The sequence below is a fragment of the Salmo trutta genome, chromosome 22 (assembly GCF_901001165.1).
Source record: "Salmo trutta chromosome 22, fSalTru1.1, whole genome shotgun sequence".
NCBI classification, from domain to species: domain Eukaryota; kingdom Metazoa; phylum Chordata; class Actinopteri; order Salmoniformes; family Salmonidae; genus Salmo; species Salmo trutta.
Genome location: NC_042978.1, coordinates 27,519,161 through 27,542,575, shown reverse-complemented (window position 1 = coordinate 27,542,575; position 23,415 = coordinate 27,519,161). Strand labels below are relative to the sequence as shown.

Below are 23,415 nucleotides of genomic sequence, written 5' to 3'. Positions count from 1 at the left end.
GCTGGATACCATACTGTAGATAGATACCATACTGTAGCTGGATACCATACTGTAGCTGGGTCCCATACTGTAGATAGATACCATACTGTAGCTAGATACCATACTGTAGCTGGATCCCATACTGTATCTGGATCCCATACTGTAGATAGATACCATACTGTAGCTGGATACTATACTGTAGCTGGATCCCATACTGTAGCTGGATACCATACTGTAGATAGATACCATACTGTAGCTGGATACCATACTGTAGCTGGATCCCATACTGTAGATAGATACCATACTGTAGCTAGATACCATACTGTAGCTGGATCCCATACTGTAGCTGGATACCATACTGTAGCTGGATCCCATACTGTAGCTGGATACCATACTGTAGATAGATACCATACTGTAGCTGGATACTATACTGTAGCTGGATACCATACTGTAGCTGGATACTATACTGTAGCTAGATACCATACTGTAGCTAGGTACCATACTGTAGCTAGATACCATACTGTAGCTGGATACCATACTGTAGCTAGATACCATACTGTAGCTGGATCCCATACTGTAGATAGATACCATACTGTAGCTGGATACTATACTGTAGCTGGATACCATACTGTAGCTGGATACTATACTGTAGCTAGATACCATACTGTAGCTAGATACCATACTGTAGCTAGATACCATACTGTAGATAGATACCATACTGTAGCTGGATACTATACTGTAGCTGGATACTATACTGTAGCTAGATACCATACTGTAGCTAGATACCATACTGTAGCTGGATACTATACTGTAGCTGGATACCATTTGGCAAATCATGATAGGTCATAAGGCTTAAATCATACAGATGAAGTTAGACACTTAGATACACACCACATAGAAACATAATTGACATCACAAGTGTTGTTAGATATGCTTCATAACAGTAATTATATTTCATTCTCTATCGTAATTATACTGTAAACAATATGCAGGTATGGTGGTAATGGTTGGCAGCTGTGGGAAAAGACCTAGGAGTTTATCTTCAGCTTCAGCATGTATAATGTAGTTAATATACACTGAGTGTACCAAACATTAGGAACACCCTCCTAGTATTGAATGGCACCCCCCCCCTTTTGCACTCAGAACAGCCTCAACTCATCGGGCCATGGACTCTACCAGGTGTTGAAAGCGTTCCACAGAGTTGCTGGCCCATTTTGACTCTAATGCTTCCCACAGTTGTGTCAAGTTGGCTGGATGGTCAATGTCACTGGAATGATGGACGAACTAACAAATGCCAGCCCTTGGCAAGTCCAGTGTTGTGTCGTGTGATTGGTTGAGCATTCTTGTGTACGTGACTTCAAACAGATGCGTTGCAGACACGTCTATTTAGCTGGCTACCCGGCTTGATAATTTATAGCTCAGTGGCTTGAACAGTGTGCACCAAACGACTTGGGAAACCCAGCTTCAACTTGATACAGGAAAATGTCTGGGAGTTTATCTTCAGCTTCAGCATGTATAATGTAGTTAATAACTGAGTGTACCAAACATTAGGAACACCTTCCTGATATTGATTTTCCCATTCGTCCTTTGAATGGCACACATACACAATCCATGTGTCAATTCTTTAAGCTGTCTCCTTCATCTACACTGATTGAAGTGGATTTAGCAAGTGACATCAATGAAGGATCATAGCCTTCACCTGGATTCACCTGATCAGTCTATGTCATGGAAAGAGCAGGGGTTCTTAATGTTTTGTACATTCAGAGTATACAGTAACAAAAACCTGAACCATAGATTCAAACAGGTACAGTTATGGATATTTGCGAGATCTGAGTATATTAATGTCTGTAATTTTGTTCTTTGTTGTTGCGTGTATACAGTATGTCTGGGCAATTGGGCGTGAGCATGTTAGCTCTGTGTGTCTGTATGTTTGTACATCTGTTCCACGTCTGTGTCTCTGACAATAGTGTGTGTTTAGGAACAGTGGAACTAACATTGGGTTTCCATGGCTTTGAGTTTTTTAATTCTGCAGCGTTTGTTGTGAGATGTTAGAGATACAGAATGAACACTCTGTCCTGAAGATGGAAGACTTGAAGATCATGATCAGGGGAATCACAACCCACGGAACATAATATAAATCATCTGTGTAAATGCTTTATTCTCACACATGCAAATGCTTTATAGTCCAACACACACACACACACACACACACACACACACACACAAAGGCCCCCCAATGAACATACACACACAAATTCACATACTGGTGTGAACAAGCTCAGCCAGCACTGTGAAATAGATACCCCCTGGCCCCCCATAATTAATTAGGGCTATTTACGCTAAAGGCAGCCGCTCTCGGTGGAACATGTTTTTCGATTTGAGGGTAATACTATAATGAACTCAGCATAGAGCCAGTGTGAGAAAGGCCCTCTGAGGGAGAATCCCCACCCACCATTTCTGCCCAGCAGGGATGATGTCATGACTGGGACCTACCCATCGTTAAAGCACTGACCCTGCTCTACTCTCAGATACATGCATTCTCACACACAGAGACAAAATGTTCACCTGGGCATACACACGCTCACACACACAGAAAGAAAGGACAGAACTCACACATTCTTAAAAGCATAGTGCCATTATTTTAATTGGTACACATGCTAAAATGAACATTATTACCTGGGTGGTTTGAGACCTGAATGCTGATTGGTTGACAGACGGGGAATATCAAACCGTATACCAAACATTTATTTGAACTTCTGTAATTACGTTGGTAAAACGTTTATAATAGCAATAAAGCACCTCAGGGGTTTGATATATGGCCAATATACCATGGCTAACGGCTGTGTCCTGGCACTCCATGTTGCATTGTGCGTAAAAACAGCCCTTAGCCGTGGTATATTGTACATATACCACACCCCCTCAGCCCTTATTGCTTCAATTAAGACAAAGGTGATGACCAGCTGAGGTTGTTATTTTGAGATGATGAGAGTGAAATAGCATGCCAGCGTCTCTGATCTAGTCAAAAAATGTATGGCCCATCCAATAACTTCTACCCCAAAGTAAAGAACATTAGTTTTATTTGATTATAATGTGAGTGATCATAGCACTGGCATACTGTATGTATGGTATTAAGAAACATGCAGATGTTACGTTTGCCAGCTGAATGCTGTTACCACTGGTTGAGAGCTGCTCCTCTTGTTGACTGCTTGAACAACTTAAAATCAGTATAATTGTGTCAATCCTCAGATCTCCTTCCTGGTCACAGTCCTGTATCCTTGGTGATGAGAGATGAGTAGAATGTCCTTGGATAACATAGTCTCCTTCTTAACCTCTCTGTCTCGCTCTCCTAACCTTTGTCTTTGTAGGGCTCCTTCAAACATTTGTGTAGGGCTCCCTCTGTCTCTCTGCTCCCTCTCAGAGTCTTGATTTGTAATAGTAGCCTCCCTAGAGTCATTCAAACCTCCCCCACTCTGTTTCACTCACACCCCTCCCTCTTTCTCCCTCATCCACTTCCTCTGTCTCGTTATAAACTTTCCATAAAGCAAAACAACTATCACTAACTCAAGGACTGACTTCATAAGTTCAGAGTGCAGGCCTGAATACACACCCTTTCCACCAGTCCACATTAAAGAGTCAACTCCTGACATCATACTTCATTCTGGAGTGTGATTCTTGAGACAGCATGATCATTCCGATTTTTTTTTTGCAACTGAGAAGTTGCAGCAATAGCAATATTTAGCCTCTAGATGGCGGTATACTGCATATGCACTAAAACTACAGGTAACTGAAAGAATAATGGGAACACTTGAGTAAATGAGGAATGCAAAGTATATTGGAAGCAGGTTCTTCCACACAGGTGTTGTTAATTAAGCAATTAACATCCCATCATGCTTAGGGTCATGTATAAAATTCTGGGCAGGCATGAGTGGTCACTGAATGGTTTGATGAGCATGAAAATGATGTAAACCATATGCCATGGCCGTCTCAGTCACCAGATCTCAACACAATTGAACATTTATTGGAGATTCTGGAGCGGCGCCGGAGACAGCAGTCAACAAAACACCAAATTATGGAATTTCCCATGGCAGAATGTTGTCGCATCCTTCCAATAGAGTTCCAGACACTTGTAGAATCTATGCCAAGGTGCATTGAAGCTGTTCTGGCTTGTGGTAACCCAACACCCTATTAATACACTTTATATTGGTGTTTCCTTTATTTTAGGACTGTGAGGAGGATGGCTATGGTATGGTATAGGGCCTTTGGCACTGGGGTGCTGTAGGATGGGCTCCTGGCTGGTGTTTGGCTAGCTAGCTCTCCATGGAAGCACAGGCAGGTGTTCTGAGTAAATGACGGCCACCTTTACCCTGGTCAAGGTCACATCTGGCCACCTGTCAAAACTGACCTCCAAACCCATTTACTCTGAATCTACCCTTCCCTCGCCTCACTCCCAGACTCTCCCAGGATGCTTGCTGTGCTAAGCAGTTTACCATATTGACTGCACAATGACCCTGGCCATATATTTACTAGTCACAGGGGAGCCCAGCCTCTGTCTGGGTCTAAAATGCATTTAAGAACTTCTCAAGAATAGTCTCTGTTCTATAGACTCAGAGGAGGCATATAATGATTAATATCACTCACTACACTCCTATTCAGACATACAACTAGAGGACTCCTTGTACAGTCAGGCTAGTAAGCAGAGGGTCATTTCTCCCTGTAGAGTGAAGTCAAAGTATACCTAAGCAAAAGCAATGTCATCCTAAACAATAGGCAAAGCCTTTTGACAAACACAGAGGAAAAAGGCAGGCATGTTGTGTCTGAACAGAATGGGTCTTTATTTATTCAGGAAATGAAAGAAAACAGATTGTAATCAACACCCCATTTAAATACAAAACAAAAATTAAAATCGACATGATATTAATTTTGCATATCAAAGAACCATTGAGTAATAATTACAATCCGAACACCTCATAAACCACTTTTGTGAATTCATACACAAACTCCGATTTAGAAATGAGTTACTTTAACAATATTACAAAGATTTAGCTTAAAAATAATTCAAATTAAAATAATATCTTAGCAATTGGCATCTTAAAATTATATATATTTCCACATAAAAATACAAAATAATATCAATGACATATAATATGAAAAATTATTCCAAGTATTCTGCTTCTATTAAATAAAATAAAAAACGGAATAAAATTAAATGAAATAGAAATATGCATGAAAAATTCTCTCCTTTTGGTAGCAAAACACTATCCAAAATAACTACAATCATTTACATCAGTACAAAGATATCTGGATTGAAAAATAGTTGCAATGAAAAAAAGGGGGTTCTTTCTGACAGTAAAAAAATGACACTGTGGATCAGAAATCTGCAAAATATGCAATGAAAAAAATAAATCTGCATTAAAAAGGTTTACACTGTCATTTTTACTTTTTATACAAACATTAGAAACAGTATTGCACGTCACAACACATATTCGAGGTTAATCAGCCTTTCAAAATGTGTTATATTCAAGTTTCAGAGCATCTATGAGGAGAGGCACCGCGGGCCTCGATGCAACAGGGGGAGAATCTCAAGTGTCTTCCATGAATATAATAGAACCCTCAATGTTTCCTTCCTTCAATTAAAAGGTGTAAATGTGTACTTGTATATTAACCATATTGATATATTAAAACAGTTATATATTGATACATCAATGACATAATTATTTGTTCAAATCTTTTGTTTATTTTTGTCTTTCAACAGAGCCCTGCTTCTAGACATAACTAGAATATTAGGGGAACTAAAATGTGTGTAATAATAATAATAATAATAACCTATTGAAATAGAAAAATACAATCAAAATCAAATAGTTATTTGTCTACAAAAATAGTGAAATAAATATGATTCTTACAAAAACAAAGACACACACATACAAAGTAACAGTGTTCAACTTATAAAATAGGACCCATTACTCAACAAACAGCACAAGGAGTCGTGTTACATGTCAATGGTGACAAAGTACAAGAGCGCTCTGTTCTGTTCTGAGCACAACAACCACACCACGAGAACCGAGGCCACTGGGACAAAGTACAAACAGGGTGGGGGCTTAATAACCATCCTTCATTTGCTTTGAACGGTTGCTCATTGGTTTTTGGCCACCATTTTCTCTAGAGCCAATCATCATAGCACAGTACCCTGTGGCACTTCTTCCTTGTTTCAGTTGACGGAGTGACTGACAGACAACAGGACCCCCTATCAATACATTACAACATATTAGAATACTGCTTCATTCACATAGAAAAACCTAAGACCACCGCCTCCTCACACAATTTCTTAAATAAGTCATTATGAAAAAATAAAATCATCTGGTAGAATTATAAATAGGTAGAAGTTCGGTAGAACTGAATCTTTCATGAGTGATTAAATTGAGCAAAATAGGTCGTTGCCCAAACCATGTCTGCATTTAATCAGCTGACTAACTGGTAGGGTGAAAACGAGTCAAGAATCAAATAATCAGAGGGAAAATATAGAAAAGGTAGTGCATAATATATTATCAAAAGTGATTAGAGAGGCTGGGGACAGAGAGGGGGTCCCAACTCACAAGTTAAAGACATTAACAAATAAATGATCTAATATGTGAATAAATAAACATAAACAATCTTATATCCATGAAGTAGTAGTAGTGACAGTACACACTTGACCCCTGAACCAGGTCTAAACCGCATACCAAGGACTGACACCACACCAGGGAACACTATGACACAAGATAACAGGGATATTATACTGTAGAGATACAGACATGTACAGTACCAAACAGCTGGCTAGTGCACCAGCAGGTCATTGCTCACAGAGAGACAGGGTCATAGTTAGATAAAAAAAGAACACAGTTATTCATATTCTGCAGGCCAATTTTTTTAATAATAATTATTTCCCCATCACTGAAAATATATGAGGGAGTGTGTCTTTGTCATCTTTCATTAGCAGGACATAAACCTGGGCCACTTTCTACAGGTCTGGAGTCTAATAACTTGTAACTACAATATGTATGAGAGCCTGGTTGTTTTGGAGAACAGTTTTATCAAACTGAGTAGCCTGATAACACAAGTCAGGAACAGATGACGGGCAGATGTTTTCTTACGGATCCTTCTCTATGACAACATTTGAAGAGTGGTTTAAATTGGCCAACTAGCCTAACACATGGCACAAGCACACATCTCCCAGTTTTATGCCTGTAGAAATCAGATCCAGCCTGGCTTCTGTGTATGCTTTTGGTCTGCAAAGGGTTATGCTACATTAGAGTAACCTCTGGAACTATACAAAGGTGAGGAGGATAGGAAGGGTGAAGGCAAAATGTTGTGAGGTTCTCATTCTCCTTTAGTTTACCTACATTGTTACTAAACTAAAACCTCATTCCACACACCAACAAGATCCACACAGACAGCACAGACACGACACAGACACTAACCACTGACTGAACGCCACTCAGCTTCTCAACAGGCTTCATTACTCCTCACAAACCACCACATCACAAAATGGTGGCATCCACTAGTTTAGATCCAATATCGCTTTTTTTCTTTAGTAAGTATGTAAATGGTTCAAACAACGGATTAACATCAATGCATGCAAGATTTTTTTATGTTAAGTCGTTTTCATGTATTTTCCTTTATCTTCATTTTTATATATATATTTTCTTACACCTAGGCTTCTGACGTTTTTTTGTTGTTGCTACTCAAAGTAGGATTTTAGTGTTTTCTGTTATATAGTTTCTGTAGTCTGTGTTGTTTTTTTATCCTATGTGTATTGGTTAAGTCTATCTTGCATGCAACGGGTGTATAGACACAAACATGCACTTCAATTTTCACATTCTATTCTTCCATGGCAAAGGTGGCCATGAGTGTGTGAGTGCGGACTGCATTTCATTTTTCAAGATTCCGGTATATAGCTGGCATTAATATATACCACCTATACACCTATTCATATATTATATATAGCAGCAAAGCTTCTAATATAGCTTGTGATTAAAAAGGTTAAATAGAATTAATAAAAACCAGATTCATATTTTGAGGTAATATTTTTTCAGATCAAAATGAGAGCAAAAATAACCTCATAAATTTTGTAAATGTCTTCCCTGATGGGGAAAAATAACAAATTATTATCAACAATAAAAAATAAGAGTTTGTTTTGTGGCAGAAATGTATCACTTTTATGCTTCCTATCGTTTTGTTACCTTTGGTAAATGACCTGGGGCAGGCATCCAGATTATAGAATCAAGGTTTTCCCAGAAACAAGGGCACGCTACACCCACTAGGGGGTGGCTAGCAGCAGACAGACAGACAAACAGACAGACAGACAGACAGACAGACAGACAGACAGACAGACAGACAGACAGACACAGACAGACAGACAGAGACAGACAGACAGACAGACAGACAGACAGAGACAGACAGACAGACAGACAGACAGACAGACAGACAGACAGACAGACAGACAGACAGACAGATGGGCTGCTCCCATGCAAAAACATTGTCATATCTACGTTAAATCTCACATATAAAAATAATTTGAAAAACCTACAAAAAATCAATCTCTTTTAAATCTCCTCTTAAAAAACATTAAAGTACCACAAAAAAGTTGTCAGAGCCTGAGATGTGAGGGGGGTTTTGGTGAAAAACTGAGGCTTGTAGTGTTTGGCTGCTACAAAAGATATATATACTGTATACTGTTATGTACTCTATACTGATAGCTTAGGGTAAGAGGCAGAGCGATGCACTTTTTCCTGCCTGGCGATGTCTCTCTTCCTTGACCGTTCCTTCTGACCGTGTCGCCATGGTGACGTGTGGTCGCGTTCCTCTTCAGTTCCAGCGGAAGTTGATCTGGCGTGGGCGGTCAGCCCCCTCTTTGACCAGCGGCTTGTGGAATTCTCGGCCGGCGCGGGAGTGGATGTTAGCCCAGCAGAACTCACAGTAGTACTGCAGGCAGGTCACGTTGGCGCAGAAGAAAGGGGCAAATTTCCCACCGCAACGCGCACCCTGGCACTCATCACACAGCTGGTCGTCCAGAACATAGGGCTTTACCTCCACCTGTAGGGGTGCAGGGGTACAGGGACATGGAGGGGATGAGAAGAGGAATACACAGAAATAACACAGGTATTGAGAGTGCAAGAGTGTATAAAAGGGTGCATAACATACCTAAAAACAATAGGTATGGATACATTGCATGTACTGTAAAAGCACTGAGCACAGGTAGAATACTGAGATACATGATGAAAGATGAAAAGGTTCCTTTAAAATGATAGAGTAGCCTGTTTGAAGCTGTGTGAGATTCAAAAACAATGGAGTCGGGCAGCGCTGAGAGAGAGAGGAGAGAGAGGAGAGAGAGAGAGAGAGAGAGAGAGAGAGAGAGAGAGAGAGAGAGGAGAGAAAGGAGAGAGAGAGAGAGAGAGAGAGAGAGAGAGAGGAGAGAGAGGAGAGAAAGGAGAGAGAGGAGAGAGAGAGAGAGAGAGAGAGAGAGAGAGAGAGGAGAGCGAGCGAGAGAGAGGAGAGAGAGAGAGAGAGAGGAGAGAGAGAGAGAGAGAGAGAGAGAAAGAGGAGAGAGAGAGAAAGAGGAGAGAGAGAGGAGAGAGGAGAGAGAGAGAGAGAGAAAGAGGAGAGAGAGAGAGAGAGAGGAGAGCGAGCGAGAGAGAGGAGAGAGAGAGAGAGGAGAGAGAGAGAGGAGAGAGAGAGAGAGAGAAAGAGGAGAGAGAGAGAGAGGAGAGAGGGAGAGAGAGAGAGAGAAAGAGGAGAGAGGAGAGAGAGAGAGAGGAGAGAGGAGAGAGAGAGAGAGGAGAGAGGAGAGAGAGAGAGAGAGAGAGAGAGAGAGAGAGACAGAGAGAGAGAGGGGAGAGAGAGAGAGGAGAGAGAGGAAAGAGAGAGGAGAGAGAGTGAGAGAGTGAGAGAGAGAGAGAGAGAGAGAGGAGAGAGGAGACTGGAAATGAAACTAATTCAATCAGCACTAATAAGCTTTCTCCTCTCCATAGCAACCACCATCAGACTATCTGCGTGTGATGCTATTGGAACACACACACTGTTTTTCTTTGAACCACAAATCCTCACGAGGACTGACTCTCTCACACACTCACTCTCTCATTCTCTCTCTGCATCTCTAGGAAATCAGGAGGAGAATGTCTCCAGAAGGATTGTGTGGTTAATTAGATGGGAAGTGGAGGGAGGGAGGACTGTACCCGCTTGTCAATGTCTCCATGTTGCAGCTGGACAAATCTGGCGCTGATGGCAGCGATGTAACTCTGCTGATTGGAGAATGCGACGCGCCCCGCACCTTTGGGGTACTTGAGCTCTGGATCGGTGTCGATGCCAGCGTAGCAGACCCCCCCATAGAGACGGTCCATAATCATGGCCAACTCCACTGGAGAGAGATGTGAGAGAGATGGAACAGGAGAAGAAACAAAAGAGTAAAGAACGGGGGGAGGAGATGGGGAAGTGACACATGGGTAGGTGAGATGGTTAAGGGGTGAGAGAGAGAAAGTGGAGGAGGGGGTTGTCAGATTGTCATTACATAGGGAAAACATTGGCAGCTCGCAGATGCTCCTTATTACTCAAAACACATCATCTGTTTATCTACGTATTTCAACATCTACCATCACCAACACGAACATCCCAGTCCAATTACAGAGTAGATCAACTAGAGGCCCAGCTGAGATGTCATGTGGATCTGATAGAGGGAGATGAGGGAAGTGTTTACCTGCTCTGAGAGGGCGGGGCACCCCTCCTACAAAGATGGTCTTGCGAGGATCCAGGGGCTGAGAGCCGTCCATCACAAAGTCACTGTCACTCAGGTTCCACGGACGAATCTGGACCTGGAGACACACACATCACACATATCCCATACATTGAATAATCGCAAGATGGAATTACACTGCGTAGGTGTTGCTAGTCTCACAGATGTCCTTGCTGGTGGGAATGGCCCTACAGAGAGCTGGGTTTGTGTTGGACTCACAGGCTTGTCTTTGATAGTGGGGCTGGAGACACACAGGTAGAGCTTGCCGTCCTCCTCCATGCAGGCCTCGATCAGAGCCTGCACGGAGCTCTCCTCCTGGAACAGCAGGAAGGCGTAACCTAGGCAACACACACAACACACTCTCAGGACCTGGACAGCATATACAATAGTGTGGGGTAATACTGCTACAAATACACTGAATTATTTCCATTTGAAAAAGTACTATATACAGACTATGTAGGTTAGTCATATGGGAAAGAGGATGTTGGTCAACCTAGCTGTACTGTCTCTTCCAGGAGTCTCAGGGCCATCATTGATTGCTACCGGCCATATTTATACAGTATATGGTGCTAAAACATAGCTTTATGACATACATTTATGTCAATTTCAGTTAAAGAAAGTTTGAGGTGAGCTTTACCTTTGGGGGGGAAGTAGGATTTGCTCTCAGCCTTGTGTGGCCAGTCCACCACCAGGTGGCCAAAGCGACGGAAACTGTTGGTGATCTCATCTAACGAGAGAAAGAAAGAATAGGCGAGAGGAAGGCGGATGTGTGAGGAGTAACGGAAGAGGGAGAAGGAAAAACTAACCAACGTGAGTAAGAACAACCTTTCATAACAACATATCAACTGATTCACTGAACTAACAACACTGTGTTTAGCTCTTCCTCCTCTTACCTTCATCTATGTCAGGGGGCAGGCCGCCCACAAACACTTTGCGGGAGAAACGCTCGATGCGCTCCCCGTTCTGGTGGGGGTAACAGTTTGGGCCAAGCCCTGGGATGCCCTGGTTACCGTGCCCATCATCAAGGAGGCTGTCTTCAATGGGGAACAGGGAGGAGCGGCCTGGAGAAGAGGGGGTCACAGGTCAGCGGTCAGAACACCTGCAGACATGGACAATGACATCCACATAGATACACACATGCATACAGTACATACAGTCACATCACAAGCAGATGCACATACTTCTGCTTTGCCAACAACAGAAGTAACCAACCTGCTGTAGCTCTGTTAACACCCACTGACAGTTCCTAGATTGAACACATTCCTGGAGCCCAACGTCTTAATGTTATATAGAGATAGTATTATTATAATGAGTCATGATAAATGAGCGGGGTCCATAACAACATGTGTAATGGCTGTTTACATCTGTCGTCAGGCTTTGTGCTGAGTAGCTACAAGATAAAGTACAAGCATAAAGTGATAGAGGATTATGTTCAATCTAGTATTTATACTGTAAATGTGCTGTAAAACCAAGACACACAACCGTGAATACTCCAGCCAGAGCTCTGTGACTGACTGACAGACAGTAGACAGAGAGGACAAGCTTGAGGTCTGGTAAGGAAGCTGTGGATTCAAGTTGTTACCATGAGGCAAAGCAGTAGCACTAGTCAGAGCAATGGACTGAGGTAAACTAGTGGTAACCAAGCCTGAAACCTATGGCAATGTACTATGTGTACTAACGTGTTGTGCAGTATTCATATACGTCTGCAATTATATACTGTAGTGACCTTAACCCAACACCTAGCGACCTTGTCTAGAGATTAGGGTCTCTTGGAGTAAAGACTAAGATGTTGGGGCGACAGTCACTTGGACCTGGGTTAAAGTCTAGGTCAGGACTGCCCCCCAAATTCACCACAATACATAAAAAAACTGCTGGTAAAAATGCTTGGGATGTCATAGTAAATTATTTAGATTGACTGTCAGTGGTGATCATGTTGACACTATAAACCCTGAATTGTTTGTATCCAGACACTGTTTTGGCAGCTGCAGTTCAGTAGCGTTAAAGCATGCTGTCTAGTGGATGAACACGCAACACACATGACATGACACAGACTGCACATCACATGAAGGCGGCTTTACCTCGACGTCTCCCATAGCTCCTTGCTGCATGGAAACAAAGTAAAGAGTGGTTTTATGCCTTTCAGACATTCCTCGTAAGGTAAAGTATCCCCAGACCTGGTACTACTGACACTACAGATACTATGACCTCTAGTACCATTATTTACCCCTACCCCATTCAGCCCCTCATCATCTAACTGCATGGTTGGAGTGTCATGAAACCTAATTATCGTCACAGGCTTGACATCATGTTGAATAGTTAGGCATATGACAATGTGTCAAGCAGGAATGTAGGCTATATTGTAAACTGGACTAGGCTGACTATATGTATGAGGAGCAGCCTAATGGAAAGACACCAGTCTTCCCCTGACATCTAGTCATGTGACCTAGCCTACATAAGTGACCTAGCTACTACACCCCTGGCTCTCCTGCAGATGGTCATGTGACCTAGCCTACATAAATAAGCTAAGTGACCTAGCCTACATAAGTGACCTAGCTACTACACCCCTGGCTCTCCTGCGGATGGTCATGTGACCTAGCCTACATAAATAAGCTAAGTGACCTAGCCTACATAAATAAGCTAAGTGACCTAGTCTACATAAATAAGCTAAGTGACCTAGCCTACATAAATAAGCTAAGTGACCTAGCCTACATAAATAAGCTAAGTGACCTAGCCTACATAAATAAGCTAAGTGACCTAGCCTACATAAATAAGCTAAGTGACCTAGCTACAACACCCCTCGGCTCTCCTGCGGATGGTCATGTGACTTATACAACTAGGCATTCCACCTCGTCATGTGAGCCACACTACTTAACATTCCTCTTCAACATCTCAAGCCCCAGTAGGATTACAACAACAATGCATATCCTTCAACAGGAGACATGTTTACTACACTGTTACAACAGTCTAGTGTCAACCTAACGGACAGACACAGCACAGCATAGGACAACCAACGCTACTCATTTAACAAAAGCAATCCAGCTTTTAGTCCACTATAGAGAAGGATATATCCCAACACAAATGAAGTTCAGAAAAGCATGACAGGAATGTTTCAGCTTGCTTCTCGATCTAGCCCTGGTTGAGCATCCCTAACGAGTCATGATGTGGAAACATGAACACTGGGCCATTTCTAAAATAGCCTGGTGATAGCGATGGAAGACATCACACAAGCTGGTGTTGGCCAGGAGAGATAGTTACCATTGAGCATGAGCAGACCGTCGGCCCCAGGATGAGGGCATCCCACACGACCTGACATGACAGAGAGACACACACACACACACACACACACACACACACGCACACACACGCACACACACGCAAACACACACACACGCGCATACGCGCACACACACACACACACGCAAACACGCACACACACACACACACACACACACACACACACACACACACACACACACACACACACACACACACACAGGGATGAGACTCTTAGCAGATGGAGAGGACAGGTTGAGGACATCAAGCGCACGGCCATGTACTGTATAAGGAACAGAAGCATCACTGTCACATGACAACAGCCTACTGAGCTGTAGTGTCGGAACAGAACACTGAACAAAACCCTCTTTTCCACGGAGACAGCTTGAGCTGACAAAATACAACAACAACAAAACAACAGCCTGAATAGATTTGGGTTAACTCTAATGAACTATCAGAAGCACATGTCAGCTATTTATGTTATCTCTACATTCAATGGGAAGAATTGCAGATGTGTGAACAGAGAAAGAAGAGATGCTGGCAAATGATCTGATCTCCAGTTAAAAAATCAGCAACCCTATTTCCACTGCAATGTAAGCATGGTACATCTCCTATGCCCAGTTAGCTGAGCTCATTTCTAAAGTCCTGTAAGGTTAGTGCTTGTCTTCTGCTTATGTATTAGCAGTCTGGGCTATAAATGGCAGAGCCCACTCTCCCCTCCCCTCCTCTCAACCCTCTTCTCACCCTCTCTTCCCCTCACCCTCCACCTTCCTCTGGCTGTCACACACAGCGTGTGAAAGTGTGATCATGTCTAAATTTAGTGTCCCTCTGGTTCTCTGTGCTGTGAATACTGGCCTATGCTCGCACCATCGGCTCCAGAGTCCCAGTCAGGACCGGAGGACTACAGGACAACACCACGCCCACTAATACTTATGGAGGTCCATGTTGAGCCAACTTCAACATTTACACTAGTTTATGAACAATAATAATAATGAAGGTTGGGGAGTAACTGATTACATGTTATCTCATGTTATCTGATTACAAAAAAAATGTAACTTTAATCAGTTAAATTACCAGAAAAACATTTGTAATCAGATTACAGAAAACTAGATGATTACTTCTTGGATTGAATATAAATTCAGAAAGGAAGCTTGCATAAAAATAAAAAAAAATGTAAAAATGTAAAAAAATACATTATGACATCTTTCTGTTTTCCCAATGATATTCAATGGGGCGTCAGGTAGCCTAGTGGTTAGAGTGTTGGACTAGCAACCGAAAGGTTGCAAGATTGAATCCCCGAGCTGACAAGATAAGCTGACAAGATAAACGAATCGTTCTGCCCCTGAACAAGGCAGTTAACCCACTGTTCCTAGGCTGTCATTGAAAATAAGGATTTGTTCTTAACTGACTTGCCTAGTTAAATAAAGGTAAAATATGTATTTTTAAAATTCAGCATTAAATAAAGGCGCAAGTTTAAAGTTTTTCCACCTGAGCAACTCTGACCACAAGCCAGAGACCACTATGATGACACACCAAATGCGTTTGATGGATCCTTTTTGTCTTCTTCTAATGCCTGTTAAGGGGAAAGTAATCCAAATGTAACTGATAGTAACCAGATTACGTTACTAAATGTGGGTCATCCAAAAGTTACGTTACTGATTACAATTTAGGACAGGTAACTACTCACTGTAATGCATTACACTTAGAAAGTAACCTACCGACCCTGAATAGTCTTTCAGGGGTAGTATACTGTGCCAAATACAATGTGAGGGAACATGTTGTTTAGTATAAATGTCAATCTAACCTTCTTTGTCCCTGTCCATGGTTTGGGGGAGTAAGTATGTTGACGCCAGTGGTCATAACCATGTGTGTATCTAGCTAGCTAGAAGTCATTTTACACTGACTACAATGCACCTGCTTAGAGTATTTTCTAAAAGTCCAGCAGCTGAGCTGAGCTGAGCTGAGAGGCCTGCATGGAACTGTGGGCCAGCCCTGTCTCTGTCACCATACTCCTGGGCCAGCCCTGTCTCTGTCACTCTACTCCTGGGCCAGCCCTGTCTCTGTCACTCTACTCCTGGGCCAGCCCTATCTCTGTCACTCTACTCCTGGGCCAGCCCTGTCTCTGTCACTCTACTCCTGGGCCAGCCCTGTCTCTGTCACTCTACTCCTGGGCCAGCCCTGTCTCTGTCACTCTACTCCTGGGCCAGCCCTGTCTCTGTCACTCTACTCCTGGGCCAGGCCTGTCTCTGTCACCATACTCCCTGTCCCTGTGAGGAGTGTTCCTATCCTATCAGGACAGAGAGTGCTGCAGTGCTGCCTGCCTGACTCCTGTCTGTCTGTGTGCCCCAGGTTAGGTTAAGCAGTAGCAGTAGGATCAGGGCTGTAAGGTCATTTAAAGGCACAGCCGGTTGTGGCAGTAATATCCACTCTTAGCAGGGAGAACATAAGCTGCTCGCCCTGGGGAAAAAAACATGCCTCTAGGAGGGAGCAGGAAGCCTGTCAGTGCCTTGGAAAAGGGTATACTGCACCTCATATGCATTCCCTCTAACCACTGTTCTCCCTAACCACAATCACAATGACTTTCCCCATTATACAGTGAGTCAGTAACTAAGTAAGTATGATAATTAAAGACAGTGAGAGGGAGCAAGTAAGTAGTCTCACCCTTCATTGGATCTTGCTCCGCCCGCATGATGTCAATCAGAGAGCTTTCCAGGGAGTGCATGTTCAGGCTGTCGTACATTCTAGAGCGTTCCTAAAACACACACATACAACAAGCAGAAGGAACCTGCAGTGTTCTGGCACATAGGTATGGGTAATAAAGCCTGTGGGTAACATGGATATGGGTAATAAAGCCTGTGGGTAACATAGGTATGGGTAATAAAGCCTGTGGGTAACATGGATATGGGTAATAAAGTCTGTGGGTAACATGGATATGGGTAATAAAGCCTGTGGGTAACATGGATATGGGTAATAAAGTCTGTGGGTAACATAGGTATGGGTAATAAAGCCTGTGGGTAACATGGATATGGGTAAAAAAGCCTGTGGGTAACATGGATATGGGTAATAAAGCCTGTGGGTAACATGGATATGGGTAATAAAGCCTGTGGGTAACATAGGTATGGGTAAAAAAGCCTGTGGGTAACATGGATATGGGTAAAAAAGCCTGTGGGTAACATAGGTATGGGTAATAAAGTCTGTGGGTAACATGGATATGGGTAATAAAGTCTGTGGGTAACATAGGTATGGGTAATAAAGTCTGTGGGTAACATAGGTATGGGTAATAAAGCCTGTGGGTAACATGGATATGGGTAATAAAGTCTGTGGGTAACATAGGTATGGGTAATAAAGTCTGTGGGTAACATAGGTATGGGTAATAAAGCCTGTGGGTAACATGGATATGGGTAATAAAGTCTGTGGGTAACATGGATATGGGTAAAAAAGCCTGTGGGTAACATGGATATGGGTAATAAAGTCTGTGGGTAACATAGGTATGGGTAATAAAGTCTGTGGGTAACATAGGTATGGGTAATAAAGTCTGTGGGTAACATAGGTATGGGTAATAAAGCCTATGGGTATGTAGCTTAATATTTCAGAGTGTGTTAACAGCACATACATGGATTAAAATTCTTTCCGTATTTATTCACTTCAGGGGTACTAAGGTATGCTAGTGAGCAGAGTGGACCCAATGACGGATTCGACAGGAACTCTGGAGCACGTCCCAGAGACAGACAGACAGAGAGCAGAAACCAAATCCAGGAATGGCATTTACCCAGAGTGCTCACTGGGATGAGAGGGAGGTTATGAGCTCATCAGAGGGGCTATAAGACAGCCATGCACGGTGAATCTAAACCTGAGGCCTGTCAACCTTTATAACATACCACAGATGGCAGAACCTTAAAAGAAAATGGTGTACTTACTGTGTATGTACATGACAAGGACCCTCTCATGGTTGAGAACATGAGGGAAGATACAAGCTCATATGAGTACCTCAAAGACCTCCAACTTAATGTTTACTCTCTTACCTAATTAGACAATAATGGCATTTTGTAGGTGCCTAAGATAAGTTGCTAGAGGTATGGTCATCCTACTAGCCTGACCACCACTTAAAAGTACTCCACACACTACTGGTCCTGAATAGAAGTCGGCCGATTAATCGGCATGGCCAATTAATTAGGGCCAATTTCAAGTTTTCATAACAATCGGTAATCGGCATTTTTGGACACCGATTATGGCCGATTACATTGCATTCCACGAGGAAACTGCGTGGCAGGCTGACCACCTGTTACGCGAGTGCAGCAAGAAGCCAAGGTAAGTTGCTAGCTAGCATTAAACGTATCTTATAAAAAACAATCAATCTTCACATAATCACTAGTTAACTACACATGGTTGATGATATTACTAGGTTAACTAGCTTGTTCTGCGTTGCATATAATCAATGCGGTGCCTGTTAATTTATCATCGAATCACAGCCTACTTCGCCAAACGGGGAATGATTTAACAAAAGCGCATTCGCGAAAAAAGCACAATCGTTGCACGAATGTACCTAACCATAAACATCAATGCCTTTCTTAAAATCAACACACAGAAGTATATTTTTTAAACCTGCATATTTATTTAAAATAAATTCATGTTAGCAGGCAATATTAAGTAGGGAAATTGTGTCAGTTCTCTTGTGTTCATTGTACACAGAGTCAGGGTATATGCAACAGTTTGGGCCGCCTGGCTTGTTGCGAACTAATTTGGCAGAATTTTACATAAGTATGACATAACATTTAATGTAACAGCAATATTTAGACTTAGGGATGCCACCCGTTCGATAAAATACGTAACGGTTCCGTATTTCACTGAAAGAATAAACATTTTGTTTTCGAAATGACAGTTTCCGGATTTGACCATATTAATGACCTAAGGCTCGTATTTCTGTGTTTATTATATTATAATTAAGTCTATGACTTGATATTTGATAGAGCAGTCTGAGCGGTGGTAGGCGGCAGCAGGTTCGTAAGCATTCATTCAAACTTTACTGCGTTTGCCAGCAGCTCTTAGCAATGCTTGACCACAGCGCTGTTTATGACTTCAAGCCTATCAACTCCTGAGATTAGGCTGGCAATACTAAAGTGCCTATTAGAACATCCAATGGTCAAAGGTATATGAAATACAAATGGTATAGAGAGAAATAGTTGACGTGTCATAATTCCTATAATAACTACAACCTAAAACTTCTTAACTGGGAATATTGAACCACCAGCTTTTATATGTTCTCATGTTCTGAGTAAGGAACTTAAACGTTGGCTTTTTTACATGGCACATATTGCACTTTTACTTTCTTCTCCAACACTGTGTTTTCACATTATTTAAATCAAATTGAGCATGTTTCATTATTTATTTGAGACTAAATAGATTTTATTTATGTATTATATTAAGTTAAAATAAAAGTGTTCATTCAGTATTGCTGTAATTTTACATTTACATTTACGTCATTTAGCAGACGCTCTTATCCAGAGCGACTTACAAATTGGATTGTCATTATTACAAATATATATATATTGTCACGACACCGACGGATGGTGGCGCCCCTCCTCGGCCGGGCAGAGCTCGGCGGTCGTCGTCGCCGGCCTACTAGCTGCCATCGATCCTTTTTTGTTTCACTTTCTGTTGGTTAGGTCTAGGTAGGCACGCACCTGTTTTGGGTTAGTTATTAGTAGGGGGGGTTATTTAGTTTAGCGTAGGATGTCTGTGTTTGTGCGTGATTATGTTTCTTGTCCGTTTTGTGTGCTTGAGGAACGTGTGCTGGTTTTCCTCTGCCTGTGGTTGGTTTCTTTGTGTTCACCACCGCAGAAGTATTCAAGGGCTGCGTCCCTATTTTTTGGCGACCATATCTATTTTCTGGAATAAAGAAGTGTGGTCAAGAATTCTCTGTCTCCTGCGCCTGACTCTACCTCTCCTGCTTTCTTGAGCCAGCCCGTGACATATATATATATATATATATATATATATATATATATATATATATATATATATATATATATATATATATATATATATAAAAAAAATATATATATATATATATATATATATATATAAAAAGCCGATACCATATTATATTAAGTTAAAATAAAAGTGTTCATTCAGTATTGCTGTAATTGTCATTATTACAAATTATATATATATATATATATATATATATATATATAAATAAAAAAGCCTATACCGATCAATTGGCTTTTTCTGGTCCTGCAATAATCAGTATCGGCGGTGAAAAATCATAATCGGTCGACCTCTAGTCCTGACACAGGATTAAAAACACTTAACAAAATAAATTATACTGTCGAATGGTCAATCTGTGTGTGATTTGTAGCCCAGTGTTAGGCTAACATTTCCTGGCTGACTCTACGGCATCAGTCAGGGACCCTGGCATTAGGAGGCAACTAGATTCAGCCACAGGCCGATTTTTGTCGGAGTGGAGGGTTGGGGGGCCAGAACATTTACATTTACATTTACGACATAATTTTTATAATTTGAACACTGCAAATTGACCACAACTATGCCCAAAAAAGAGATTGGATTTGAAAATAACAACAATTTCATACCTTGATTATATTGAGACACGATCACATCTCTTTTTTTATTTGTGGGAATACTTGGTGAACAGATTTCTAAAATGAAACTGATTTGAGTCTTTTTTGTACACCATTTTTTGGTTGGCCGGTTTTGGTCCATGGGCTGCCTGTTGCCGACCCCTGCTATAGTCTGTCTTCAGGTGGACATTCTGGTTTAGGTGATGCTGTATCCGCTGTATCAACTGAGGAGTGTTGCCACACAGTCACCAATGAGAATGTAGTACAGATCTATGTACGAGACTAATCCAGTAGCTAGATGAACGTGTATTATATTAGCCTTTATATGGTGTGATATTTCCTATGTCCTAGCTAGCTGCTACCGAGTGGCTATAGTGGCTACTGCCCCTGCCCCGAAGCTAGCACCAGTTAGCCGCGAGCCAGGCACATCGCCCGGCTAGCAAACGAAATTACTACAACTACAAAACCTGTTTCGCCACCGGGCCTGATACACCTCTGCTGTTTTCAATCAGGATCTCAGCAATCACTGCCTCATTGCCTGCATCCGCTATGGGTCCGCGGTCAAACTACCACCCCTCATCACTGTCAAACGCTCCCTAAAACACTTCTGCGAGCAGGCCTTTCTAATCGACCTGGCCCGGGTATCCTGGAAGGATATTGACCTCATCCCGTCAGTCGAGGATGCCTGGTCGTTCTTTAAAAGTAATTTCCTCACCATCTTAAATAAGCATGCCCCTTTCAAAAAATGTAGAACTAAGAACAGATATAGCCCTTGGTTCACTCCAGACCTGACTGCCCTCGACCAGCACAAAAACATCCTGTGGCGGACTGCAATAGCATCGAATAGTTCCTGCGATGTGCAACTGTTCAGGGAAGTCAGGAACCAATACACGCAGTCAGTCAGGAAAGCAAAGACTAGCTTTTTCAAACAGAAATTTGCATCCTGTAGCTCTAACTCCAAAAAGTTCTGGGACACTAAAGTCCATGGAGAATAAGAGCACCTCCTCCCAGCTGCCCACTGCACTGAGGCTAGGAAACACTGTCACCACCGATAAATCCACGATAATCGAGAATTTCAATAAGCATTTATCTACGGCTGGCCATGCTTTCCTCCTGGCTACCCCAACCCCGGCCAACAGCTCCGCACCCCCCGCAGCTGCTTGCCCAAGCCTCCCCAGCTTCTCCTTCACCCAAATCCAGATAGCAGATGTTCTGAAAGAGCAACAAAACCTGGACCCGTACAAATCAGCTGGGCTAGACAATCTGGACCCTCTCTTTCTAAAATTATCTGCCGCCATTGTTGCAACCCCTATTACCAGTCTGTTCAACCTCTCTTTCGTATCGTCCGAGATCCCTAAAGATTGGAAAGCTGCCACGGTCATCCCCCTCTTCATAGGGGGTGACACTCTAGCCCCAAACTGTTATAGACCTATATCCATCCTGCCCTGCCTTTCTAAAGTCTTCGAAAGCCAAGTTAATAAACAGATCACTGATCATTTCGAATCCCACCGTATCTTCTCCGCTGTGCAATCCGGTTTCCGAGCTGGTCACGGGTGCACCTCAGCCACGCTGAAGGTACTAAACGATATCATAACAGCCATCGATAAAAGACAGTACTGTGCAGCTGTCTTCATCGACCTGGCCAAGGTTTTTGACTCTGTCAATCACTGCATTCTTATCGGCAGACTCAACAGCCTTGGTTTCTCAAATGACTGCCTCGCCTTGTTCACCAACTACTTCTCAGACAGAGTTCAGTGTGTCAAAGTGGAGGGCCTGTTGTCCGGACCTCTGCCAGTCTCTATGGGGGTACCACAGGGTTCAATTCTCGGGCCGACTCTTTTCTCTGTATATATCAACGATGTCGCTCTTGCTGCGGGTGATTCTCTGATCCACCTCCACGCAGACAACACCATTCTGTATACATCTGGCCCTTCTTTGGACACTGTGTTAACTAACCTCCAAACGAGCTTCAATGCCATACAACACTCCTTCCGTGGCCTCCAACTGCTCTTAAACGCTAGTAAAACCAAATGCATGCTTTTCAACCGTTCGCTCACGCACTCACCCGCCCGACTAGCATCACTACTCTGGACAGATCTTACTTAGAATATGTGGACAACTACAAATACCTAGTTGTCTGGCTAGACTGTAAACTCTCCTTCCAGACTGATATTAAACATCTCCAATCCAAAATTAAATCTAGAATCGGCTTCCTATTTCGCAACAAAGCCTCCTTCACTCACGTCGCCAAACATACCCTCGTAAAACTGACTATCCTACCGATCCTTGACTTTGGCGATGTCATTTACAAAATAGCTTCCAATACTCTACTCAGCAAACTGGATGCAGTCTATCACAGTGCCATCCGTTTTGTCACCAAAGCCCCATATACCACCCACCACTGCGACCTGTATGCTCTCGTCGGCTGGCCCTCGCTACATATTTGTCGCCAGACCCACAGGCTCCAGGTCATCTATAAGTCTATGCTAGGTAAAGCTCTTCCTTATCTCAGCTCACTGGTCACGATAACAACACCCACCCGTAGTACGTGCTCCAGCAGGTATATCTCACTGGTCATCCCCAAAGCCAACACCTCCTTGGACGCCTTTCCTTCCAGTTCTCTGCTGCCAATGACTGGAATGAATTGCAAAAATAGCTGAAGCTGGAGACTTATATTTCCCTCACCAACTTTAAACATCAGCTATCTGAGCAGCTAACTGATCGCTGCAGCTGTACATAGCCCATCAGTAAATAGCCCACCCAATCTACCTACCTCATCCCCATATTGTTTTTATTTACTTTCCTGCTCTTTTGCACACCAGT

The 23,415-nt window shown here is 42.6% G+C and overlaps 1 protein-coding gene across 2 annotated transcripts in view; it reads right to left on the bottom strand.

The window, feature by feature from the left end:
• Positions 1 to 4,787: 4,787 nt before the first annotated feature.
• Positions 4,788 to 23,415, bottom strand: part of LOC115158500 (cytoplasmic polyadenylation element-binding protein 2) — a 30,524-nt gene continuing 11,896 nt past the window's right edge. For both annotated transcript variants that reach the window (XM_029707502.1, XM_029707503.1), the window contains 9 exons: positions 16,676 to 16,766; positions 13,997 to 14,047; positions 12,820 to 12,843; positions 11,635 to 11,802; positions 11,379 to 11,468; positions 10,961 to 11,079; positions 10,706 to 10,820; positions 10,188 to 10,369; positions 4,788 to 9,048 (listed from right to left, as the gene is read on the bottom strand). In XM_029707502.1, the coding sequence (XP_029563362.1) occupies positions 8,821 to 9,048; positions 10,188 to 10,369; positions 10,706 to 10,820; positions 10,961 to 11,079; positions 11,379 to 11,468; positions 11,635 to 11,802; positions 12,820 to 12,843; positions 13,997 to 14,047; positions 16,676 to 16,766 (1,068 nt within the window). In that variant the 3' untranslated portion in view covers positions 4,788 to 8,820. The remainder of the gene's footprint in view (positions 9,049 to 10,187; positions 10,370 to 10,705; positions 10,821 to 10,960; positions 11,080 to 11,378; positions 11,469 to 11,634; positions 11,803 to 12,819; positions 12,844 to 13,996; positions 14,048 to 16,675; positions 16,767 to 23,415) is intronic.